General features: G+C 43.6%; 1 protein-coding gene across 1 annotated transcript in view; it reads left to right on the plus strand.

The window, feature by feature from the left end:
* Nucleotides 1-21,457, plus strand: part of TRIP11 (thyroid hormone receptor interactor 11) — a 53,660-nt gene that overhangs the window by 12,809 nt on the left and 19,394 nt on the right. Inside the window, exons 5-13 of the mRNA XM_070753183.1 lie at nt 6,254-6,322; nt 6,748-6,913; nt 11,147-11,476; nt 13,142-13,182; nt 14,309-14,491; nt 15,118-18,147; nt 19,488-19,625; nt 19,714-19,907; nt 20,114-20,277. Of these exons, the coding sequence (XP_070609284.1) occupies nt 6,254-6,322; nt 6,748-6,913; nt 11,147-11,476; nt 13,142-13,182; nt 14,309-14,491; nt 15,118-18,147; nt 19,488-19,625; nt 19,714-19,907; nt 20,114-20,277 (4,315 nt within the window). The remainder of the gene's footprint in view (nt 1-6,253; nt 6,323-6,747; nt 6,914-11,146; nt 11,477-13,141; nt 13,183-14,308; nt 14,492-15,117; nt 18,148-19,487; nt 19,626-19,713; nt 19,908-20,113; nt 20,278-21,457) is intronic.

Raw genomic sequence — 21,457 nt, forward strand, 5'->3', positions numbered from 1 at the left:
GATTGGAGGGACTGAGTTTAATTTAAACATTATGCAGGCACCGCCCCCTAGCCCACCAGTCATGAAAACTCAGTCGCAGTAAAGGGACATTTTTGAGTTTTCTCCTTAGTAGTATTAGTTTGATATGTAGTAAATGCTGTATTTGTGTTTTTATTATTGCTAATACTTGTGTTTTTCTTGTTTCTTCTTGCAGGTTTGTGAGATGGCTCGTTCTCATTTACAGTGGTGAACCAGGCCCCCCGTGGGTTCTGTCCACCAGGCTGTTGCGCCCTGCCGCCACCCCCCCCAAGCAAACTATCGATAAACGGCGTTCTGAATCAGCCGTAATGAGGGGGGTGTGAATTGTACCAGGGCGACCAGGTCCCCGACCCCCGAGGTCGCACCTGGAGATATGAGAGGGTTGACGTCGGAAAGGGCCTGCCCCGACCGGCGAACATACCAGAGCCGGATTCAGGCGACCAGAAGGAGCGGCTGGGCTTCACGGAGGCGCCAAGCCTCGTATTATCGCAATTGCCGGCTTTTTGCTAAGGCCTCAGAACGGCGGCTGCAGCGGCGGTTTGTTTTCCCGCCGGTAACCTTGGCAACGGCACGGCGGCCATGTTGCCGCTCTGACAGTTGGTTGCCGGGGAGAGGGAGTGAGTGGAGCGAGTGAGAGCTCCGAAAAGTGACCCCCTCCCTTTTTCTTAATTGCCTGGCAACGCGCAACCGCACAAAGGGTCAGGCAGCAGCCGCGGCTTTTATTGCTGGCTGCGCTCACGATCGGCTGTTTCTTGAAGAGTTTGTCAGTTCTCTGTGAGTAATTACCATGGCCGATAACTCGATTCATTTGGGGGAGGAAGGGGCCTCTTCCATCAGGCCCGCTACCCCCAAGGACAAGCCTGCTTCTGACAAAAGTAAGGCGAAGGCCTCTCAGGCAGCTTCTCTGAAGGAGGCCGAGAAAAGGATTCGAGCGCTCGAGCGACAATTAGAGCTCTCGCAGAGGCAGACGCCAGCGCCCCAGCCTCATTCTACTCTGATCAGGGGGCCTTCGCCCCCCCCCGGCCTCCCCCCTAATTGGCATTGCGGGGGTTGTAGGCTCGGCAACGGAACGAGATTGGTCGCCTGAACGCCCCCTATTATCATCAGGCCCTCAGTATACCCAACCCATGGCCAGCAATACAGGTCCTTCGTATAGCCAACCCATGGCTACTTTTACACCTTCTGCTGTGGGTTTGAGAAACTCCTTTGACACCTGGCAGAGCATGCCACAGAATCTTCAGGATTTAATAAGTAATGTTTACGCTCAAGGGATCACTGTGGGGGCACAGCAACAAGCCCCTGTTACCCAGCTCCCTCATAGACAAAGGAATGTGTGGGCACCTCCAGCCCCAGCTTCGTTCCAAGGCTCCCTTGAGGAAGACCTCTATCCTAGAGAGGAGGACACTGATGAGGGTGAAGGGTTGTCAGGGGATGAGCAACCGCCCGAACCACCCAGCCTGGTAGGCCTCTTCAAGCCCTCTCTGTTTAGAATCATGCTGAACAAGGCCAAGCTGGCCTTTGAGGGGGCAGGAGAGGGAAAACTACCTAAAGATGCCAATCCACCAGCCTCCACTGGAGTTCTGCTTTCTGTTCCTAAGAAAGAACCAGAGGCTATTCCCTCATCAGATATTTTCCTGGACAATATCAAAAAGCCCTGGGAAGCGCCAGCGGCAGCACAAGGGCCTTCTATGATTGATAGAAAATATTATACATTTGACCAGGAGATGGAATCTCTTCTGACACCCCCAACCATCGATCCTCCGGTGGCGAGTTTGGTTTCAACAGCCCTTGTTCCATCTGAGGTCTCCGATGGCCTTAAGGCAGAGGACAAGAGGGCGGAAACTGTGGCTATGAAGACCCATCAAATGGCAGCCTGGGCCTTGCGAGCCGCCTCGGCTGCCTCGTTCTTTAATAGAGCAACCATCCTGTGGATACAGGACATCCAATCACGGGTGAGCCAAGACGACAGCAGACTCCGCCAGGACCTTAACAAGCTCCTGGCGGCTACGGAATTCTCCGCAGACGCCACTATGGATGCGGCGAAGTTTGCATCCCGCGCCCTAGCTTCTTCTCTGTCTTCCCGCAGATTAATTTGGCTCAGAAGCTGGCAAGCCGATGTTAAATCAAAATGGCGCTTAGCTTTGGCTCGTTTCCTAGGGGAACAATTGTTTGGTGATTCGCTTGAAAAAGTCCTTATCGAAGATAAGGATAAGAAAAAAGTCCTTCCAAAATCTAACAGACGTGGAGAAAGACGATTTACACCTTTTTACAGAAGGCAGCCATTTCGTACTGAGCCCTCCTCAACTGTCTCTCAGGGGTCGAGGATATTTTCACAGGGCACCTTCAACCAGGGAGGGTTCCGGCAGGAGAGACCGTACTTTGCAGACCGTGGCAGATCCTTTCAACAGGGACGCCGTCCATATCGAGGCTCCAACTTTAAGGGCTCCAAAAGGGGCAAATGACTGCACAGATTCTTACCCTCTGGGGGGCAAACTTCAGTACTTTGCTCACGCCTGGAGGGCTGCATCCCTCGACACCTGGGCAGTTGCCACAGCAACTCATGGGTTGAGGATAAATTTTCTTCATGTGCCTCCAACCAGATTTGTCTCCTGCCCTCAGGTATTAGATCCTCAAAAAAGGGCCATGTTACATCAGGAAATAGACCACTTACTGGACATAGACGCGATAGAGGAGGTTCCCATGCACCTGAGGGGACAGGGATTTTATTCAATTGTTTTTCTGGTCCCAAAATCTTCCGGCGGGGTCCGTTTGATTTTAAATCTCAAACGATTGAATCGATATGTGCGTTATCAACGATTCAAAATGCACTCCCTCAGGTCTATTCTGCAGTCCATACGGCCAGGGGACCTCCTCTCCTCTATCGATCTCAAGGAGGCTTACCTCCATGTCCCAGTATCACCGGATCACAGACAATTTCTCCGGTTTTTTGTAAACGGCTCCCATTACCAGTATCGAGCGATGCCATTTGGCCTGTCATCTGCACCGAGGACGTTCACCAAGCTTTTGGACGTCCTCTCGGCCACCTTGAGACACCGGTCAGTGCGCCTCATGGCATATCTCGACGACATTGTGATTCTGTCGAGGTCCCGGGACCGGGCACACAGCGATCTTCAACTCACCTTGGCCACTCTTCAGACTTACGGCTTTACCATAAACTGGGAGAAAAGCCACTTAACACCGACAACCCGATTGGCTCACTTGGGCACTGTTATCGACACGGCATTGTGCCAGGTGTTCCTGTCGCAGGAGAGACAGGCCAATATCCGGAGTCTGGTACTCACACTGTCGTCACAACCAAGGCCTTCTCTGGGTTTCCTGTCCAAGGTGTTGGGCACACTGGTCTCCTGCATCGACGTCGTGCCCTGGGCCAGGTTGCACATGCGTTCTCTCCAATGGTTTCTTCTTCCCTACCAAAGGAGGAAGACCAGCCATACCAGGGTTCAGGTGATTCTCCCGGCAGAGGTCAGGAGGTCCATGCGATGGTGGACTTCAACGGCCATTCAAAGGGGGTCACCGTTTCGAGGTCAGGACTTCGTCACTATCACGACGGACGCCAGCCTGTCGGGGTGGGGAGCCCACCTTTCCGCCAGCGTAGCACAGGGTCTGTGGAATTTTCAGGATTTGATGGACACCAACATCAATTTCTTGGAATTGAAGGCGGTTTCCCTCGCCCTTCTCAGCTTTTCTCACCTGGTACAGGATCGCCATGTCTTGATCCTAACGGACAACGTCTCCGCCCGCTCTTATATAAACCATCAGGGAGGAACGAGATCCAGACGCCTGATGCAGGAAGCCGACTCTCTGTTCCGATGGGCGGAGGTCCACTTGGCCTCTCTCTCAGCCGAACACATTTCAGGACAAGAGAATGTGTGGGCGGACTGGCTGAGCCGCAAGACCTTGGATCCGGGAGAGTGGAAATTGGACGCCGGAGTGTTCCAGACACTGACCTCGCGATTCGGCACACCGACCTTGGATCTCTTTGCAACAAGCCACAACACGCAGCTGCCTCGCTTTTTCTCCCGTTTTCCATCTCCGGGTACAGAGGGAGTGGATGCACTCCGCCTCCCTTGGCCAGAGGGGCTCCTGTATGCGTTCCCGCCGACTCGCATCCTTCAGAGGGTTCTGCACAAAATCATACAGGAACGAGCCGAAGTACTGCTAGTAGCACCCTTCTGGCCTCGACGAGCTTGGTTTTCGGACCTGAGGGAGCTGTCCGTTTCTCCGCCCTGGAGAATTCCAGACCACCAGGTAGCCCTCAGTCAGGGGTGCATTGCGCATCCGGACCCTCAATGGTGGTGCCTGACCGTGTGGCACTTGAGGGGGACCGCCTAAGACAGCTACACCTCCCGGACACGGTCATTGCTACCATGCAAGCAGCGCGCAGACCATCTACGCTGCGCATCTATCAGGCAACATGGTCAGCCTTCCGTTCCTTCTGCGAGACCCAGGGGATCGATCCTATATCAGCCTTGCCGGTGACGGTTCTATCATTCCTCCAGGCGGGCTTGGATAAGGGCTTGGCTCCGAACACTTTACGACGCCATGTGGCGGCGTTGTCCACAATATTGAGTCAGGATTTTTACCGGCCTTTGTCACGACACCCTTGGATTAGGGATTTCTTAAGAGGAGCGACGAACATTCGACCGGCAACAGTTCATAGGTTCCCTACCTGGGACCTAACACTCGTCCTTAAGGCCTTGACAGCTCCACCCTTCGAACCGTTGAGGACGATATCAATGCCGTTCGTATCCATCAAGACGGCCTTTCTAGTCGCTATAACTTCGGCCAGAAGGGTGTCGGAGCTGTCGGCCCTGTCAGTACGACCTGACCTCTGTCTGTTCCATCCAGATAGGGTGATTCTTCGATTGGACCCAGCTTTCATCCCCAAGGTGAATTCTGGTTTCCATAGGACTCAAGAAATAATATTGCCCGATTTCTGTACACATGGCACGCACCCATCTGAACTCAGATGGCATAAATTGGATGTAAGACGTGCGGTAAAGATCTATATTCGTAGAACACAAACTTCCAGGGCATCAGAGGCATTATTTGTCTCCTTTTCATCACAAGGACAAGGCACTAGGGTGTCTTCTCGAACCATTAGTCGTTGGTTACGAGTCTGCATCACTGAGGCCTATAAAGCATCAGGACAGACGGCACCTCTCGGAATAACTGGACATTCAACCCGCAGTGCGGCGGCTTCTGCTGCCTGGTCTACACAGGCTTCGATCGAGGAGATTTGTAGAGCAGCCACGTGGGCAGCTCCATCTACCTTCATCAAGCATTATCGGATTGACTCCTTTGCTTCCGCGGAAGCAGCATTTGGGAGGAGGGTGTTACAGAGGGTGTGTTCCACTTGACCGCCCTTGGTCCTGTTTCCCTCCCTGTTTATGTCTTGGGTATATCCCACGTTGGACTCTCCTTGCAAGTGCATTGGAGAAGAACCGTTGAAACTTACCTGAACGGTCTTCTCGATGCACTGCAAGGAGAGTCCAAAACCCACCCGTTTGGGAGACCAAGGGCTCCTTTTTGTTCCGGATACTATTCCGGTTGTTATGGTCAGTGTCTTTTTGCCTTCCAGTTGTTGAATAAAAAGTTTATAGTTTACTGCTCCTTCGTTTTTTAATGACTGGTGGGCTAGGGGGCGGTGCCTGCATAATGTTTAAATTAAACTCAGTCCCTCCAATCAGACTGGAGAATTACCCACGTTGGACTCTCCTTGCAGTGCATCGAGAAGACCGTTCAGGTAAGTTTCAACGGTTCTTTTCTGCCGTCAGACTTCTATGTTTCTATGTTTCTATGTGTCTATTTCTGTAATAGTTTCATTTTTCAGCATAAACATGAATCATAAGTTTACATTGGGAATGCATTACTTCAGTATGTTTAATGGGGCAGGGTGTGAAGGAAAGGCAAATTGTAAACTGCTGCACATAGAGCTGAGCTTTAGCTTATGAAACTCCTAAATTATTGACTGAAGCTAATGTAGATGCAATTTGTATAACACAAGAAACATGTTTTGTCCTTGTGGTGGGTCCTGGTTCTCTGTTTACTAGGCCACACTCATTGTATACCGTATCTTGAAGCTTTTGATTTATTAAACACTGTTCAAGAATAATTTTCTTTTACCATGTTGCTGCTGCACATCATTTTTAAAGTGTATTAAGCCTAAACCATTTTCAGTATTTAAAATCTTTTTTCTCCACCACTCATTTAGTTTTCCAAGCCTCAAGGAGAAAGTAGCACAGATCAAAATGAAATCTGCAAGCTGCAAAATATTATCAAGGTAAAAAAAAAACCATAAGTGAGATCACTCCTTATAGTTACTATAGATTTAGGATAATCCTCTAATGCACAGACATTTATGAATGCTTTTTGAAGTTATTTTGAATAAAATACTTGAATATGAATGTAAATATACATTTTGAAATATTTAGAAATATGTTTTCCTATGAATTAAAGCAACAATTTGCATTGTATCTCTTGAATGCTCCTTAATTTTAAAAAATGAAGTACAATTGCAGAATCATTCATAGACATTTTTATTAAAAGTTCCATATTTTACTTTATAAGTGAGTCAATCTTCAGATATTTTGCATTGTTAATGAATAAAGCACCCCGGAATGAACTTTAAACTTTAAATTTAAAATTAAAAACCGTAATGAAACTTTTAAGTTGTGAACTTTACTTTTCATTAATTACACATTTTAGGAACTGAAACAGAAGCTGAACCAAGAAATAGATGAGCACCAGCATGAGCGTTCAGTATTGCAAGATGCACATCATCAGAAATTAGCAGAGATAAGCCGTCGTCATAGAGAAGAACTAAGTGAATATGAAGAACGAATAGAAGAATTGGATGATCAATTACAGAAAGGTTTTGTTTGTTCTTAAAGAGTTGTAAAATGATTTTTTAAAAATCTGTTAACCATATTAAGCATGTAAAAAGAATACTAGATTTCAAGGATAATTTTATTCCAAGCAGTACTTTTTTTAATTTGCAAATTCTGGACTGCTGAGCACCCATAATGAATAATACCTTTGTAGATATAACGCTTCAAACTTACCAGTACAGTATCCGTAAGAAAAATTGTAACTATAAAATTTGTGAAACAGGAAACATTAGTTATAATCAGTGAAATGGAATGGCCAGTTAAAATCCTTGGAAATATAAATATACCTAGTACTCAAGCTGGAAATGATGCTACTATAAGAACATCTGCAGCAAAGATTTTGTCAGGATGATGAAATATCCATTATAATGTTATGATACAAGCTTTGCCTGTTAAAGTACCAAAGTGCAACATTGTGATACAAATACTAAAAGTTTGCCCATCAATAAGGAAGATCCTTAAGCTAAACTTGATTCTTTGATTCTGTTTGGCTAGCTGGTGCCACTAATTTCTCCCTATTTTTTGCCATCTTTGTTTTTTTGGGGGGAAACAATAACCTGCAAGAAATAATCATTTATTTTTTCTCTGTTAACCTCAACTATAAATGAGTTTAAAAGGGAGTTTATAAATGTGAGAATGATTGGATGCCGTGAGCACACAGATGATTGAGTTTCTCAGGCTTATGGTCTTGGGGGACTTAACTTGAAGTGAATTGGACATCTGTATAAATATGATAAATATATAAATGAATAGACAAAGAAACAAACAAATCTATCTTTCTTGAAGAAAAAATTGGAAATAGTTTAGGAATTCATGGCTACTATACCAACTACAGCCTGACGTGAGCCATTGGGGTGAAGTACATTGGGGTGGTGGAGGTAGAAGAAGATCTGAGTAATGGCGGCATGATCTGGATCATTAGGGAACTTTACTATTGATTCATTCTCAAGAATCACCTCCTGTGATTCACCCAGATGTGGAGTTTTACCCACTAGGATTCAGGTAATCCCAATCCTGTTAACCTTTTGTAGAGCTGTGAAAGCCTGTCTTTTCTCTTGTATATTGGAGAGGATCGATGGTTATTGAGCCTATTTTCCCATAGAATGATTACCTGTCTCATCCAGCCTTCACTATGTTTATGAGTGTTGTTGATATTTTGGTTTTCTATTTTTTTTGTTTAATTTTGTCTACTTTTTTGTGGACTTACCTCACCTAGAGTTATAACCATGAGTTAGGCAACCTTACAAATTTCATTCATAAATAACACTTTTACATAAAGTGAAACATTGATATAATTAATGGATGACCCTTCAGTTAACTTCCTTAAATTTTTGAGTGTAGTTGTTTTCTTATGGCATTGATGATGTTGGTGCTTCCTAGTTCTTCATATTCATATATTCTCAGTTTTATACTATTAAAGATATTCAAAGTATCTATTGTTTTCTGTATAGTTTCTCTCTACAGTGCAAAAGATGAAAAATAATTAAGATATGCATGCAGGGCATATACAGTGATCCCCCGATTATCGCAAGGGTTCCGTTCCAAGACCCCTCGCAATAATCGATAATTCGGGATGTAGTGGTGCGGAAGTAAAAACACCATCTGCGCATGCGCGCCCCTTTTTCCATGGCCGCACATGCGCAGATGATGGAGTTTGCGTGTGGGCGGCGGGGAAGACCGGGGAAGGTTCCTTCGGCCGCCCAACAGCTGATCTGCTCCGCAGCGCGGCAGCAGCGAGGAGCCGAAGATGGGGTTTCCCCGTTGCCCAGGCAACGGGGAAACCCCATCTTCGGCTCCTCGCTGCTGCCGCGCTGCGGAGCAGATCAGCTGTTGGGCGGCCGAAGGAACCTTCCCCGGTCTTCCCGCCGCCCAGGCAAAGGGGAAACCCCAAGATCGCTTGCCGTTTGCCCGCCCGCCTGCTCGCTTGCCGCTTGCTGCTTGCCCGTTCGACCGCCCGCCTGCTCGCTTGCCGCTTGCCCGCTTGCCCGCCCGTCTGCTCGCTTGCCGCTTGCCCGTTCGCCTGCTCGCTTGCCGCTTGCCGCTTGCCGCTTCCCGTTCGCCCGCCTGCCTGCTTGCTTGCCGCTTGCCCGTTCGCCCGCCCGCCTGCTCGCTTGCCGCTTGCCTGTTCGCCCGCTCGCTTGCCGCTTGCCGCTTCCCGTTCGCCCGCCCGCCTGCTCGCTTGCCACTTGCCCGTTCGCCCGCCCGCCTGCTCGCTTGCCGCTTGCCCGTCACCCGCTCGCCCGGCTGCTCGCTTGCCGCTCGAGAGCAAGAGGGGGAGAGATAGAGAAAGAGAGAGAAGGAAAGAAAGAGATGAGAGAGGGAGGAAGAGAGTGTGAGAGAGGAAGAAGCAAGATATAGAAAGAGAGAGAGAAAGAAAGATGAGAAAGGAAGGGAGTGACGTCATCGGGTGGAAAAATCGCGATACAGTGAACCCTCGATCATCGCGAGGGTTCCGTTCCAGGACCCCACGCGATGATCGATTTTTAGCGAAGTAGCGGTGCGGAAGTAAAAACACCATCTGCGCTTGCGCAGATGGTGTTTTTGCTTCCACTGCCGCCCGCCCTTCGCCTGCCCACCCCGTTGCTCGCGCCCGCCCACCCCGTTGCTCACGCTGTTGCTGGGGCCGCTTCCCAGCTGGGGAGCCGAGCTAGGGAGTCCCGACCGCGCGCGCGTTGCTGGGGAAAGCGCGCGCGCTTGGGGAATCCCTAGCTCCGCTCCCCAGCTGGGAAGCGGAGCGAGGGATTCCCCAAGCGCGCGCGCTTTCCCCAGCAACGCGCGCGCGGTCGGGACTCCCTAGCTCGGCTCCCCAGCTGGGGAGCGGAGCTGCGATGTCCCCAAGCGCGCGGGCACCGCCCGCCCGCCCACGCTGTTGCTGGGGCCGCTTCCCAGCTGGGGAGCCGAGCTAGGGAGTCCCGACCGCGCGCGCGTTGCTGGGGAAAGCGCGCGCGCTTGGGGAATCCCTAGCTCCGCTCCCCAGCTGGGAAGCGGAGCGAGGGATTCCCCAAGCGCGCGCGCTTTCCCCAGCAACGCGCGCGCGGTCGGGACTCCCTAGCTCGGCTCCCCAGCTGGGGAGCGGAGCTGCGATGTCCCCAAGCGCGCGGGCACCGCCCGCCCGCCCACGCTGTTGCTGGGGCCGCTTCCCAGCTGGGGAGCCAAGCTGGGGTGTCCCCGCGCGTGCCGCCCGCCCGCCCACGCCGTTGCTCGCGCCGCCGCTGGGGTCTTACGGGGGCAAGAGGGGGAAGACCCAGGGAAGCCTCTGCCCGGCGGGGAAACTCCACCATCTACGCATGCGTGGAAGGGCACGCATGCGCAGATGGTGGAGTTTACTTCCGGGTTGAAAACTCGCGAAATAGCCCTTTCGCGATCCTTGAGGACGCGAAACTCGAGGGTTCACTGTATAGCGATTTGCAATGATCGGGATCGCGAAACTCGGGGGATCACTGTAATTACATTATGTCTGTTTCAAATATTAGCAATGTTTGCAAATCCAACAGGAAGGCCTTGCAATACATCACTCTTCATGTTATATAAACACAGAATGCTTGCTGCGTTTACAGTGAATATTAGCTGTCATAACTACTAATGGAAAAGTATCAATTAAATCAGTAGGTCATGAGAAATAAAGCTTAATTTAAAACTATGAGAATACAGTAGTACCTCTAGATACGAGCTGCTCCACATGCGAGTATTCCAAGTTACGAGCCACGACGGGAGCGAAATTTCTGTTCCACACCCGAGCTCAAATTCGGGATACAAACCGAGCTTCCACTAAGTGGCACAAGAATCCTTGCTTCTGGTTATCTCGGCGGGGAAAAACAAAGTCTAAAGCCATTTGTTCCAGATACGAGTTGATCGACATACGAGCTCCGTTCTGGAACGAATTAAACTCGTATCTAGAGGTACTACTGTATATACAATCCAGATATTTTTGCAATACAGTAAGCAATCAAGTACATAGATTCCTTATCACTGGAAATTCTAATTTAGCCAAACCATGGCTGTGAGTTTCTACAAATAAAAGTATAAATGCTGCAAAAAACATTCCAAAACACTTGTTTATAATATTTATGCAGTAGAAATTAAGGAATATTTAATTTTACAAAATATTTTTATTTATATATCAACTTTGTTATTTTTATTTATGTATTTAATATAATAATTATAACATTATTATACAATGCTACTGGGTACTAATATACCTTTGTTTCCTTGCTTAGTTGGAGAAAATACTGAAGCGTCTTCTGAAATAGATCTACAAAATGGATCAAAACAACCAAACTTTAGTTACTTACAAAATAAAGTGGAAAATTTAAGTCAACAATTGTCTTCAGCAGAGCAAGAGAAAGACATTCTCCTGAAAGAACTTGAATTTGTAAAAAAAGAGAAAGATCAAGTAAGAGAAGAATGCGAAAATCTAAAATCTGAATACAGTAGATTACAAATATCTATTCCTGAAAAACAGGACGATGTAAAAGTAGAGGAAGTCACTAGTTTTGTAGAAGAATCGTTGAAGGCTGAAGTGGAACGATTGCAACAGGCACTACTTGGTATGAAAACACTGCAAATTCACCATATGGTATATTTTATTTTATCACGTGAACACAGTTTCACGAAACAAAGATTAGAGATTTATGCACAAAACACTTCTTCATTTAGCAGTGTTGTATTTTGGTACTTTCCTTTTGTAGTTTCCTCTGCCTCTTTCATCATTAGAAGCTGCTGCTCAAAGAAGAAATCTGAAAAGTAGTTGATTCATATTGCTCTTTGATTCTTAGCCCAAATATTTTATGTGAGAAAAACATTCATACCTAAAAAGGGATGATCAAGCCTTTCTATAGAAATAAGTTTAAGAAGAAATAATAAACCCAAACCCATTGACCTCTTTGCATTACTGTACATTATAATATTGAAAAACAGTTGTTTTGGCAATCTTTCTTCCTAACCTAATTTGTTTTGAAATGATACAAAAGATCATAATAAATGGACTTGTTGTATTTAATTGTTGCTTTACTTTTACTCAGTATAATTCAAGAAACCATCACTCAACTCCATCTATCTGGACAATTTTTCATCTAGTTTCCCACCTTTCCTTTTTAGGGAAGGTGGTTGAAAAGGTAGTTACACTGCAGCTGCAGGGTATCCTGGATAAAATTGATTACCTGAACACCTTCCAGTCGGGTTTCAGGCCTGTTTGGTTACTTTGGGACAGAAACAATATTTGTTACATTCTGGATGATCTCTGGCAAGAGTGGGATAAGGATAGTGCATCCATCCTGGATCTCTTTGAACTTTGGGAGACCTCCAGTACCATTGACCATAGTGTCCTTTTGGGTCAGTTGTGGCACGGAGTTGAGAGATGCGGTTTTGTGCTGATCTAGCTCCTTCCTCCAAGGCTGGTCCAAATCATTGTTGTTAAGGAGTAAGAGGTCTAGCCCATGGATTGTCCTTTGTGGAGTGCTGCAGGATTGGCACTCTCTCCGCTCCTTTTTCAGCGGTAGGTTGCACTCAGTTCAGCCTGGTTCTGCAAACCAGTAGCGGTCTCAGTCCATCCACCTGGGACACCTTTGCACATGTGTAGAAGTGCCACACATGTGCAGAAGTGTTGGGCAGGCATGTACAATTTGGAGTCCTTCTGGCATTACAACTCTTGCTTGCACCCTATGGATCATGAAAAATGCAGTCGTCATTCATGGCTTAATCATATGTCTTTTGGACTATTGCAAGGTGCTCCAAGTGGGGCTATCCATTAGGAATGTTTGGAAGGTATAGCTTGTGTATAATCTGCCAGTCTCGCCATTTTTAGCTGTTCCTAGGTTATGGTGCACATAACCTCCACATTATGAAATATGTCTCTATATATCTGCCTGGGTTGAAGTCTACTCCCATATTTTTGGCTTTCTGGAAAGGAGATAAAACCTGGCTCTGCCTGTTATCCTGGGATATTAATGGAAGTGCTCCAAATTAGAAGTTGCTAGTGAATTAATTGATAAAATGCTATTGCCTTATTGATCTTCCTTTTTTTTGCTTCTTCTCTTTGTAGTTAATCTTTATAATATCTGTTATATTTATTATTTTAATTGTAAGCTACCCAGAGTTACTTTTCAGAGTGAGATGAGCGACATATAAATTTAATAAATAAAATCTGAACAAATCTTTTATTAACAACTTGAATTATCTGTGTATCAATGAACTTTCTGCTTACATTTTTACAGATGCTGAAAGTGAAATAACAAAATTGAAAACCTTAAATCAGGTAACTATTTAAAAGATAATATAAAAACAATAAAAAACAGTGTTCATGAAATTGTATTATTATTGTATAGAAGTAAATATAGTATTTGCTGTATGAGGTTAAGTTTTTGAAATCAAGAAATATGGTTCTATTTTGTTTATAGTAAAGACAGTTGTTTTCTATTTTATACATATATTTTTAAATAGGCACTTCTATTGTTCTTATGAATAACTATCTGTGCGCATATGTATACAAGCTTTAGTTATCTATATTTTTGGTCTGTAGTTCTTTTCTTACCCCTTTGACCACAGTATAAGTCCTACTCCCATGCAAACATGTTAATTATGTTTAATTAATTTAATTGTTTTGACGGGTTTTATGTTTCAATTGCTAGTTTTATTGTACACCTGCCCAATGTCACTTTATGTGAGATGAGTGGCCATATAGATTTGATAAATAAAAATAAAGCACTATATGCTTATTTTGTTGTTTGCCAATAAGTATAAATTTCTGCATCAAGTGGACTACAAGTGCAATATAGCATGCAAAAGCTATGCTGTAAGTATAGTTAGATTTTTGTTACATTTTAAGATGTTAGAAAAACTAAAAACAGTGTTCTTATATAAATAAAAAATTATTAGAGCAACAATTGTGAGCCAGTAACCTCCCAAAACTAATAACTAATATAATTATATAACTAATAATGTCATTCTGAAATAAAATCATATTGATAGACTAAAATAAGATAAAGAAAATTATTAATTTAAAATTACAGAGAACAGGAATTACTGGATCTATTGTTCAAAAAACCCTTCAATATGTCCAACATTAATGGTCCATTGTTAAAAAATATTCTTTAGTATATCGAATGTTCTTCTCCTTTAATTATATTTTGTTCCTTCTACTTCCCTCTAGTGTCTAACCATCAAAGTTTCTTTTTACCATGTTTTTCCAATGGAATGGATTCATATGATTAATTCCCAAAGCTTATTTCAAATTTACCTGTTCCTGAATCATTTGCAACTTTCTAAAATTATAGAAATAATCACACCTTTGCTGTTTATTTCAGGAAAAAAACCAAGTCTTTAAACAATTATGTTCAAATTGATTTTATCCTATTTAAGATTTTTTTTGTCGCTAAATTTAGGGAGAAGTTAACAAAGAAATGGGAAGTTTACAACTTGATAGTACTATGAAAGAACAAAACTTGGAAAATCAGCTACAAGACATGCTAAAGAAACAACATGAATTGAATGAAAGGAATGCTGAAAAAGAAACTCTAATAGCAGAATTGGAAGAACTGGACAAGCAGAATCAAGAAGCTACCCAGGTGAGAAATATAAGGGAGGGACAGGAATACGGTGTAATTTACAAAATATGTCCTTTAAAAAAATCTGTTCAACAAAGCCATAAGAGTTTCTAGGCAAGAATTTCCTGGTCAACTATTTTTTTTAAAAAATTCAAAAGCCCTCTCTAATTCAGATATCTTAGCTAGTGTAATCTACTTTTTCCCTGGAAAGAGAAGAATTAACATTTTTGAAAAAAATTAAAAAAAGGAAAAGATACATTGGAAAGGGGAAAAGCAAAATGATAACTCCAGTGATTTTTGACTGTGACTTTGTCTTCTCCCCCATATAGCCCCTAACAGATTTTCTTGAAAAAATGTTTCCTCTCCTTGCAAATATACCCAGATACCCAGCAAAATGTCAGTATCATGAATTTGGAATTAATGAAACCCTGAAGATCAGTTTTCTGCTAGTGACAAGGCAATTTTTCCTGGGTAAAAAAATAGTAAAATGCAGTGTTGCTAGAGAGTTTATTTTATTAAACATTATATTTCTTTAAGGATTGATAATGGTACTTTACAGTAACATAAATATGATGCTTTGAAAACATTGTGAAATAAGAGCATTTTGACTCAAAGCTTTACTTGTATATCTTTTTATTTTATTTTAGCATATGATTATGTTGAAGGAACAACTAGCCAAACAAAATGCAGAAGCTGATGAAGTTATCAGCCAGCTAAAACTGGATGTAAAATCTCAGGAAGAAACAGTATCTATGTTGGAGGGAGAGAAAATAGAAATGAGCAAAGAGGTGCAAAACCAGAAAGAAGCATTGAATCAATGCTCACTTGCCCTTAATGATTTACACATGACTAACCAACACCAGGAAAATAAAATAAAAGAGTTAAAAGAACAACTTAAAGCATCCCAAAATTATAGCTCCAAGAATGAACAAGAAATTATAGAATTAAAGAAAAATCTTACTGAAAGAGAAGAAGAATGTTCTCATCTCAAAAATGAATTAACCAAGATATGTCAGAAATCTGATAGTTATCAAGATCATTCAGTCACTAAAAGAGAAGAAGAAATATCAGAGCTGAAGCAGCAAATTTCTAAAATTAAACTAATAAATACAGATTTGGAGAAATCCATCATGAATCTTCAAACAGAAAAGGGAAGATTTCATTTAGCATGTGAGGAACTTAAACAGCAGTTGCAAATATCTCACAGTGAGAAGAATAAAATTGGTTTTGAAAAAGATACTATGCTGGAAGCATTGAAGCTTGAGAAGGGACAGTTAGAAAGAGAATTAAACCAGTCTGAAAAACAATTGTTGGAACAGGCTCATAAATATGAACAGACTATTGAGGAGTTATCAAATGCACGTAATATGGATACCACTGCATTACAATATGAGCATGAACGGTTAGTAAAACTTTCTCAAAGCAAAGACTTTGAGATAGCAAATCTCAAAAGGAACATTGAACAAATGGAAATGGATCATGAAGAAACTAAAGAGATGTTAACCACTAGCTTAGCTGGGCAGAAACAACTGACAGAGCTCATAAAAGAGAAAGAAGTCTTTGTTGAAAAATTTAAAGTCAGAGTTTTTGAGTTAGAGCAGCAACATGAGGTTTATATTGAGAACATGAAAAGAATGGAGGCATTGAAGCAGAATTTAGAGGAAAGGGAGAAAAGTCTTTCAGCTATGAAAGAAGAGAACAGTCATTTGAAAGAAGAGAATGAGCGATTAAAAGAACAACAAAGTAGGTCTCCTCTTTTGGCTGATCCCAAAACCTTGGATATCATCACAGACCTTGAAGCAGAAATAACACAATTAACTATACTTAAAAATAGTCTGGAAGAAGAGATGAAATTAAACAAAAAGACATTTGAAGATCAGAACTTGAAAATGGCTCAACTGCAACAATCCCTACAAGACTACAAAAAGGAAACCGAGGAATCCAAATTTCAGCATGAAAAAATGAATATAGTACATAGGCAGGTATGCATGGAGAAGGATGAAGAAATCCAAAGCCTACAGAGAACAGTAGAACAAATTAAGACACAACTAAACAGCCAAAGAAAGGTAATTCAGCAAGACCCTCCTGATCCTTTTCAGGAATCTAAAGTTCAGACCCTCAATGGTGAGAATGGCAATGAGAAGCATGACTTATCTAAGGTTGAAATTGAAAGGCTGATAAAAGGCATTAAGGAGAGAGAAAAGGAAATCAAGCTTCTGAATGAAAAGAACATTTCGCTAAGTAGGCAGATTGACCAGTTATCTAAAGATGAAGTTGGCAAACTTACCCAGATCATTCAAGAAAAAAACTTAGAAATACAAGCACTACATGCAACAGTTTCCTCCCCAGCTTACAATCAAGACGTTCTTTTCCTTCAACAGCAATTACAGGCCTATGCCATGGAAAGAGAACAAGTGCTAGCAGTTCTTAGTGAAAAAACTAGAGAAAACAGTCAGTTAAAAACAGACTATCACAAATTAGTGGATATTGTTGCAGCTAAGGAATCAGCCATGAAAAAGTTACAAGAAGATAACCAAAAACTATCCAGCGAATTTGAAAGTAGCAGTCATGATATGTCTCGAGAAACTATAAAGAACTTATCCCGTATCATCCGAGAGAAAGATATTGAGATTGATGCTTTAAGTCAGAAATGCCAAACTTTATTAACTGTCCTGCAATCTTCCAATATAAATTCAGGCAGTGAGTTACAAGGAATTAATAGTAATCAATTTGAGGAACTTTTACAAGAACGTGACAAGCTGAAACAGCAAGTAAAGAAAATGGAAGAATGGAAGAAACAAGTAATGACTACTGTTCAAAATATGCAACATGAGTCTGGTCATCTCCAAGAAGAACTACAAAAACTTCAGATACAAATTTCAGTTGATAGTGAAAACAATTCCCAGTTACAGCTAGGGTATAATGGCTTAATACAAGGCTATGAGCAAAATGAGAAAAAGTTAAAAACCTTTACTCAAGAATTAGCTCAAGTTCAGCAGAGCATAGGACACCTTAATAATACTCGGGATATAATTCTTGGAAAGCTTGACATGGTAACACCACCACCATTGGTAACTTCTTCTGTTGAGGGAAAACCATTTGAAGTTCCCAGTAATACGTCTTCTCAAATGGTTGACAGTGACTGTAAATCTGTAAATGAGGGACTAGAATTCATGAAGAAAACATTGCAGGAAAAGGATTCACTTATCCAGACTTTACAAGAAAATAATCTGAGACTGTCTAATTCTATGGCTGCATCGTCAGAGGTCGAAAGAAAGTGTCAACAGGAATTTGGCTTGGAAATAAAGCAGTTAAAGGAGAAATCTGACATTTTACATATGTCCCTCAAAGAGAAAGATCTGCTGATAAAATCAAAAGGTGATCAGTTGCTTTCTCTGAGAGAAAATCTTAGTAATAAAGAGAGTGAAAATGAGTTGCTAAAGCAAAGCGTCACTAACCTGAAAGAGAGAACGCTAATCTTAGAAATGGATGTTTGTAAATTGAAGGAAGAAAATGACAGAATAGCAGCAAAAAGTCAGGAAAAAGAAACAGAATTCCGAGCACTACAAGAGACTAACATGCAGTTTTCAATAATGTTGCGGGAGAAGGAATTTGAACATAATTCCATGAAGGAGAAAGCGCTTACGTTTGAAAAGATGTTGAAAGAAAGAGAACAGGTATGCAATGAGTTTGAATTCTTCTGCATCAAAACCATATGGGAGGAAATGTGACTGCCATTAGATTACGCTATTTGAACTGGGATGTAGGATTTCCATTTCCTATGCTGAATTTGTTAAGTGAATTCAGAGCATAGGTAAGGAAAATGGGGCCTGGGAATGGTCACCTGACTTAAATTACTTTCTGGTCGGCCATAGGAGAAACAATATGACAAATTTAGATGGGCCTTAATTGTATGTGATGGTTAGGCAGCATATAAATTTAATACAGGTAGTCCTCAACTTATGACCACGATTGAGCCCAACATTTAGTGGGCCCAACAAGTGGGAAATTTGTTAAGTGAGTTTTGCCCCATTTTACAACTTTTCTTACGACTTTTCTTGAATTACTAAAGTTTGTTTGTTTGTTTATTTACTTGGATTTCTAGGCCACCCTTCTCCAGGGAACTCAGGGCAGCTTACATAATAAAATCAATACAAAATACAGACCTTACAAAACCTAAGTATAAACCTAAAACTAAAACTCAAACAATTAAAAACCATTCAATCTGATTCATTCCAAATACAATCATACTATTAGCTGGAGCAGAGTATCAGTGCTCAACGGCCCCAGGCCTGCCAGCAAAGGTGCATTTTAAAAACCTTTTGAAAAACCAGGAGACTGGGGGGCGGTGTGAATCTTTGGGGCAGTTGGTTCCAAAGGACCAGAGCTCCCACAGAGAAGACCCTTCCCCTAGGTCCCACCAGGCGACAATACTGATGGGCCCTGAAGAAGGCTGAACATGTGGGATCTAACCAGTCGCTGGAATAAGTTGTTAAATTAGTAACATGTTTGTTAAGTGAATCTGGCTTCCCATTGTCTTTGCTTGTCAGAAGGTTGCAAAAAGTGATCACATGACCCGGGGGCACTGCAACCATCATATGAATAATATGAACCACCCAGAGTCCTTTGGGAGTTGGGCGGCATTCAAATGGAACTAACTAAATAACTAACTAAATAAATAAGCCTCCAAATGTAAACCATGAAAAACTTTCATAAGTTACTGTTTTCAGTGCTGTTGTAACTTCGAACAGTCACTAAATGAACTCTTGTAAATTTCTATTTAATTAAAATCTATGGGAAACTGGCATAATGCAAAACTTCAGCCTCTCAAATCAATTTTACTTAAAAGAATGTTTTGGGTATCCACATAAGCTGCACAGGCAACAGCAGAAATTAAAATTGGTGGGTGGCCACATTTTTTGGAACTGTATCTTCTACATGTTCAAACAAACAAAGTCTACTTGTCTGACGTGATATCCCAGAGCTTTAATCTGCTTGTTATTTTTATTTGTGAAAGGGAAAGACAGAACTAAACCAGCTGTTAAATGAAGCCAAGTCAATGCATGAAAAAGCTGTTGCTTTTCAGCAAGAGCGAGACCAAGTTATGTTGGCCCTCAAACAGAAACAAATGGAGACTAGCGCTTTACAGAATGAGGTAAATAAAGAGTGCAAGAAAGTAGTGCGTGATGAATAGATGGTGGTAACATAAGAAACCAAAAGAATATTTCTTCAATCACATACAGGTGCAGTATTTACGTGAGAAAGAGCAGAGACTAAATCAAGAGCTAGGCAGGTTACGCAATCATCTTTTAGAGAGAGAAGATACTTCCACACGTGAAACTTTAGCCGCTGAGGATCGGGAATCAAAACTAAAAAAGAAAGTCCGCGATTTGGAGGAAAAGCTTCTGTCTTCATCAACTGTAGCAGAAAATGTCAGGTAATAGTTTGACGCCTCAGCAACTGCTGTTTGCATGGATCCACATTTTTAAAAATGGATACAAGAAAGGTTATTTGGCCCAGTCATAGTGGACTCTAGGAAGTATATCAGTAAAGACCCCTGACCAAAATTTTTAACCACGCGTGCGTGTAATAAAAGTTAATATAAATTGGAAATAAAAATTAGTATATATGTTTTATTTGAAGCCATCAGGCAAGCATGCAGGTGGAATCTCTGCAAGAACAATTGAACCTTGTTACCGCACAAAGAGATGAGAATATGCTTCAGCTGACACTTTCACAAGACCAAGTTAAACAGTATGCCATATCCCTCAAAAACCTGCAGATGGTGCTAGAGCAATTTCAACGGGGTAAGTTGAATGTATACATTGCCATGATTGTCTTTCCTTGTAATCTAAAAATGTAATACAGTGATCCCTCGATTTTCGCGATCTCGATTTTCGCGAAACGCTATATCGCGATTTTTCAAAAAATAATAATTAAAAAATACTCCCCGGTTTTTTTGCTATACTGTACCACGGTTTTTCTCACCCGATGACGTCATACGTCATCACCAAGAGTCACTTCTCTGTCTCTTTTTTTCTATCATTTCTCTCTCTCTTCCTTCCACTCTTCTCTCTCTCTTTCTTCCTCTCTCACACTCTCTTCCTCCCTCTCTCATCTCTTTCGGGGGGGGGGGGCGGCGGGCGGGCGGGTGCCTACGGGGGACGGTGGCCGCCAGCGCTGCTGCAGGAGGACTCGGCGGTGAGAGGGGCGGTAGCGGCGAGCGGCGAGGAGGCTGGAGGCGCTGCCATTGGCCGGGAACATGGCGCTGAACAGGAACCACTTGCCCGGTGGCGGGGTTGTCCCGCCCCACGGGGAAAGTAACTGGAGCCGGAGAGGTGCTCGGCTGGCAAGGGGCGGCAGGAGGGAGAGTTTGGCCGGGCGGGGTGTGTGTTTGTGTGGTGGGGGAGAGCTTGCGTATCTTCGGGGATGGCGATACGCAGGCGGAGCGTTTCCATCTGCTCCGCTGGGACGGGCGCCTCTAAGCCCAGTGTCTGCTTTCTCTCCCCGGGAACCGCCTGCTTTCCTCCACTTCGAGCGGGGCGCCTGGGCTCCCGAGTACCCACGTCTTTTCCATCACCCGGAGGAGGAGTGCGACTTCTGTCCAAGTGTTAAAGAGGCCGTGGAGGGCTTAACCCGCGTCGCTCCCTCCCTCCTTGCCATCCCCGGGACTTCGACTCTGGGTGGGGAAGGCGGTGATAGCGGCAAACGGCGGACAGGCGAGCGACAAACGGCGGCCAGGCGGGTGGGTAAACGGGCGAGCGGCGAGCGAGCGGCGAACGGCGGGTGCTGGGGGGGCGGGGGCAGCCGGCATTCAAAGCAATTTGTCGGCTTCCGCACTCTCGTCGCTCCCCGCCTCCACCATCTGCGCATGCGCGGCCATGGGGAAAAGGCGCGCATGCGCAGATGGTGCTTTTTACCTCCGCACCGCTATATCGCGAGAAATCGATTATCGCGAGGGGTCTTGGAACGGAACCCTCGCGATAA

This window comes from Erythrolamprus reginae, chromosome 1, assembly GCF_031021105.1.
Source record: "Erythrolamprus reginae isolate rEryReg1 chromosome 1, rEryReg1.hap1, whole genome shotgun sequence".
NCBI lineage: Eukaryota > Metazoa > Chordata > Lepidosauria > Squamata > Dipsadidae > Erythrolamprus > Erythrolamprus reginae.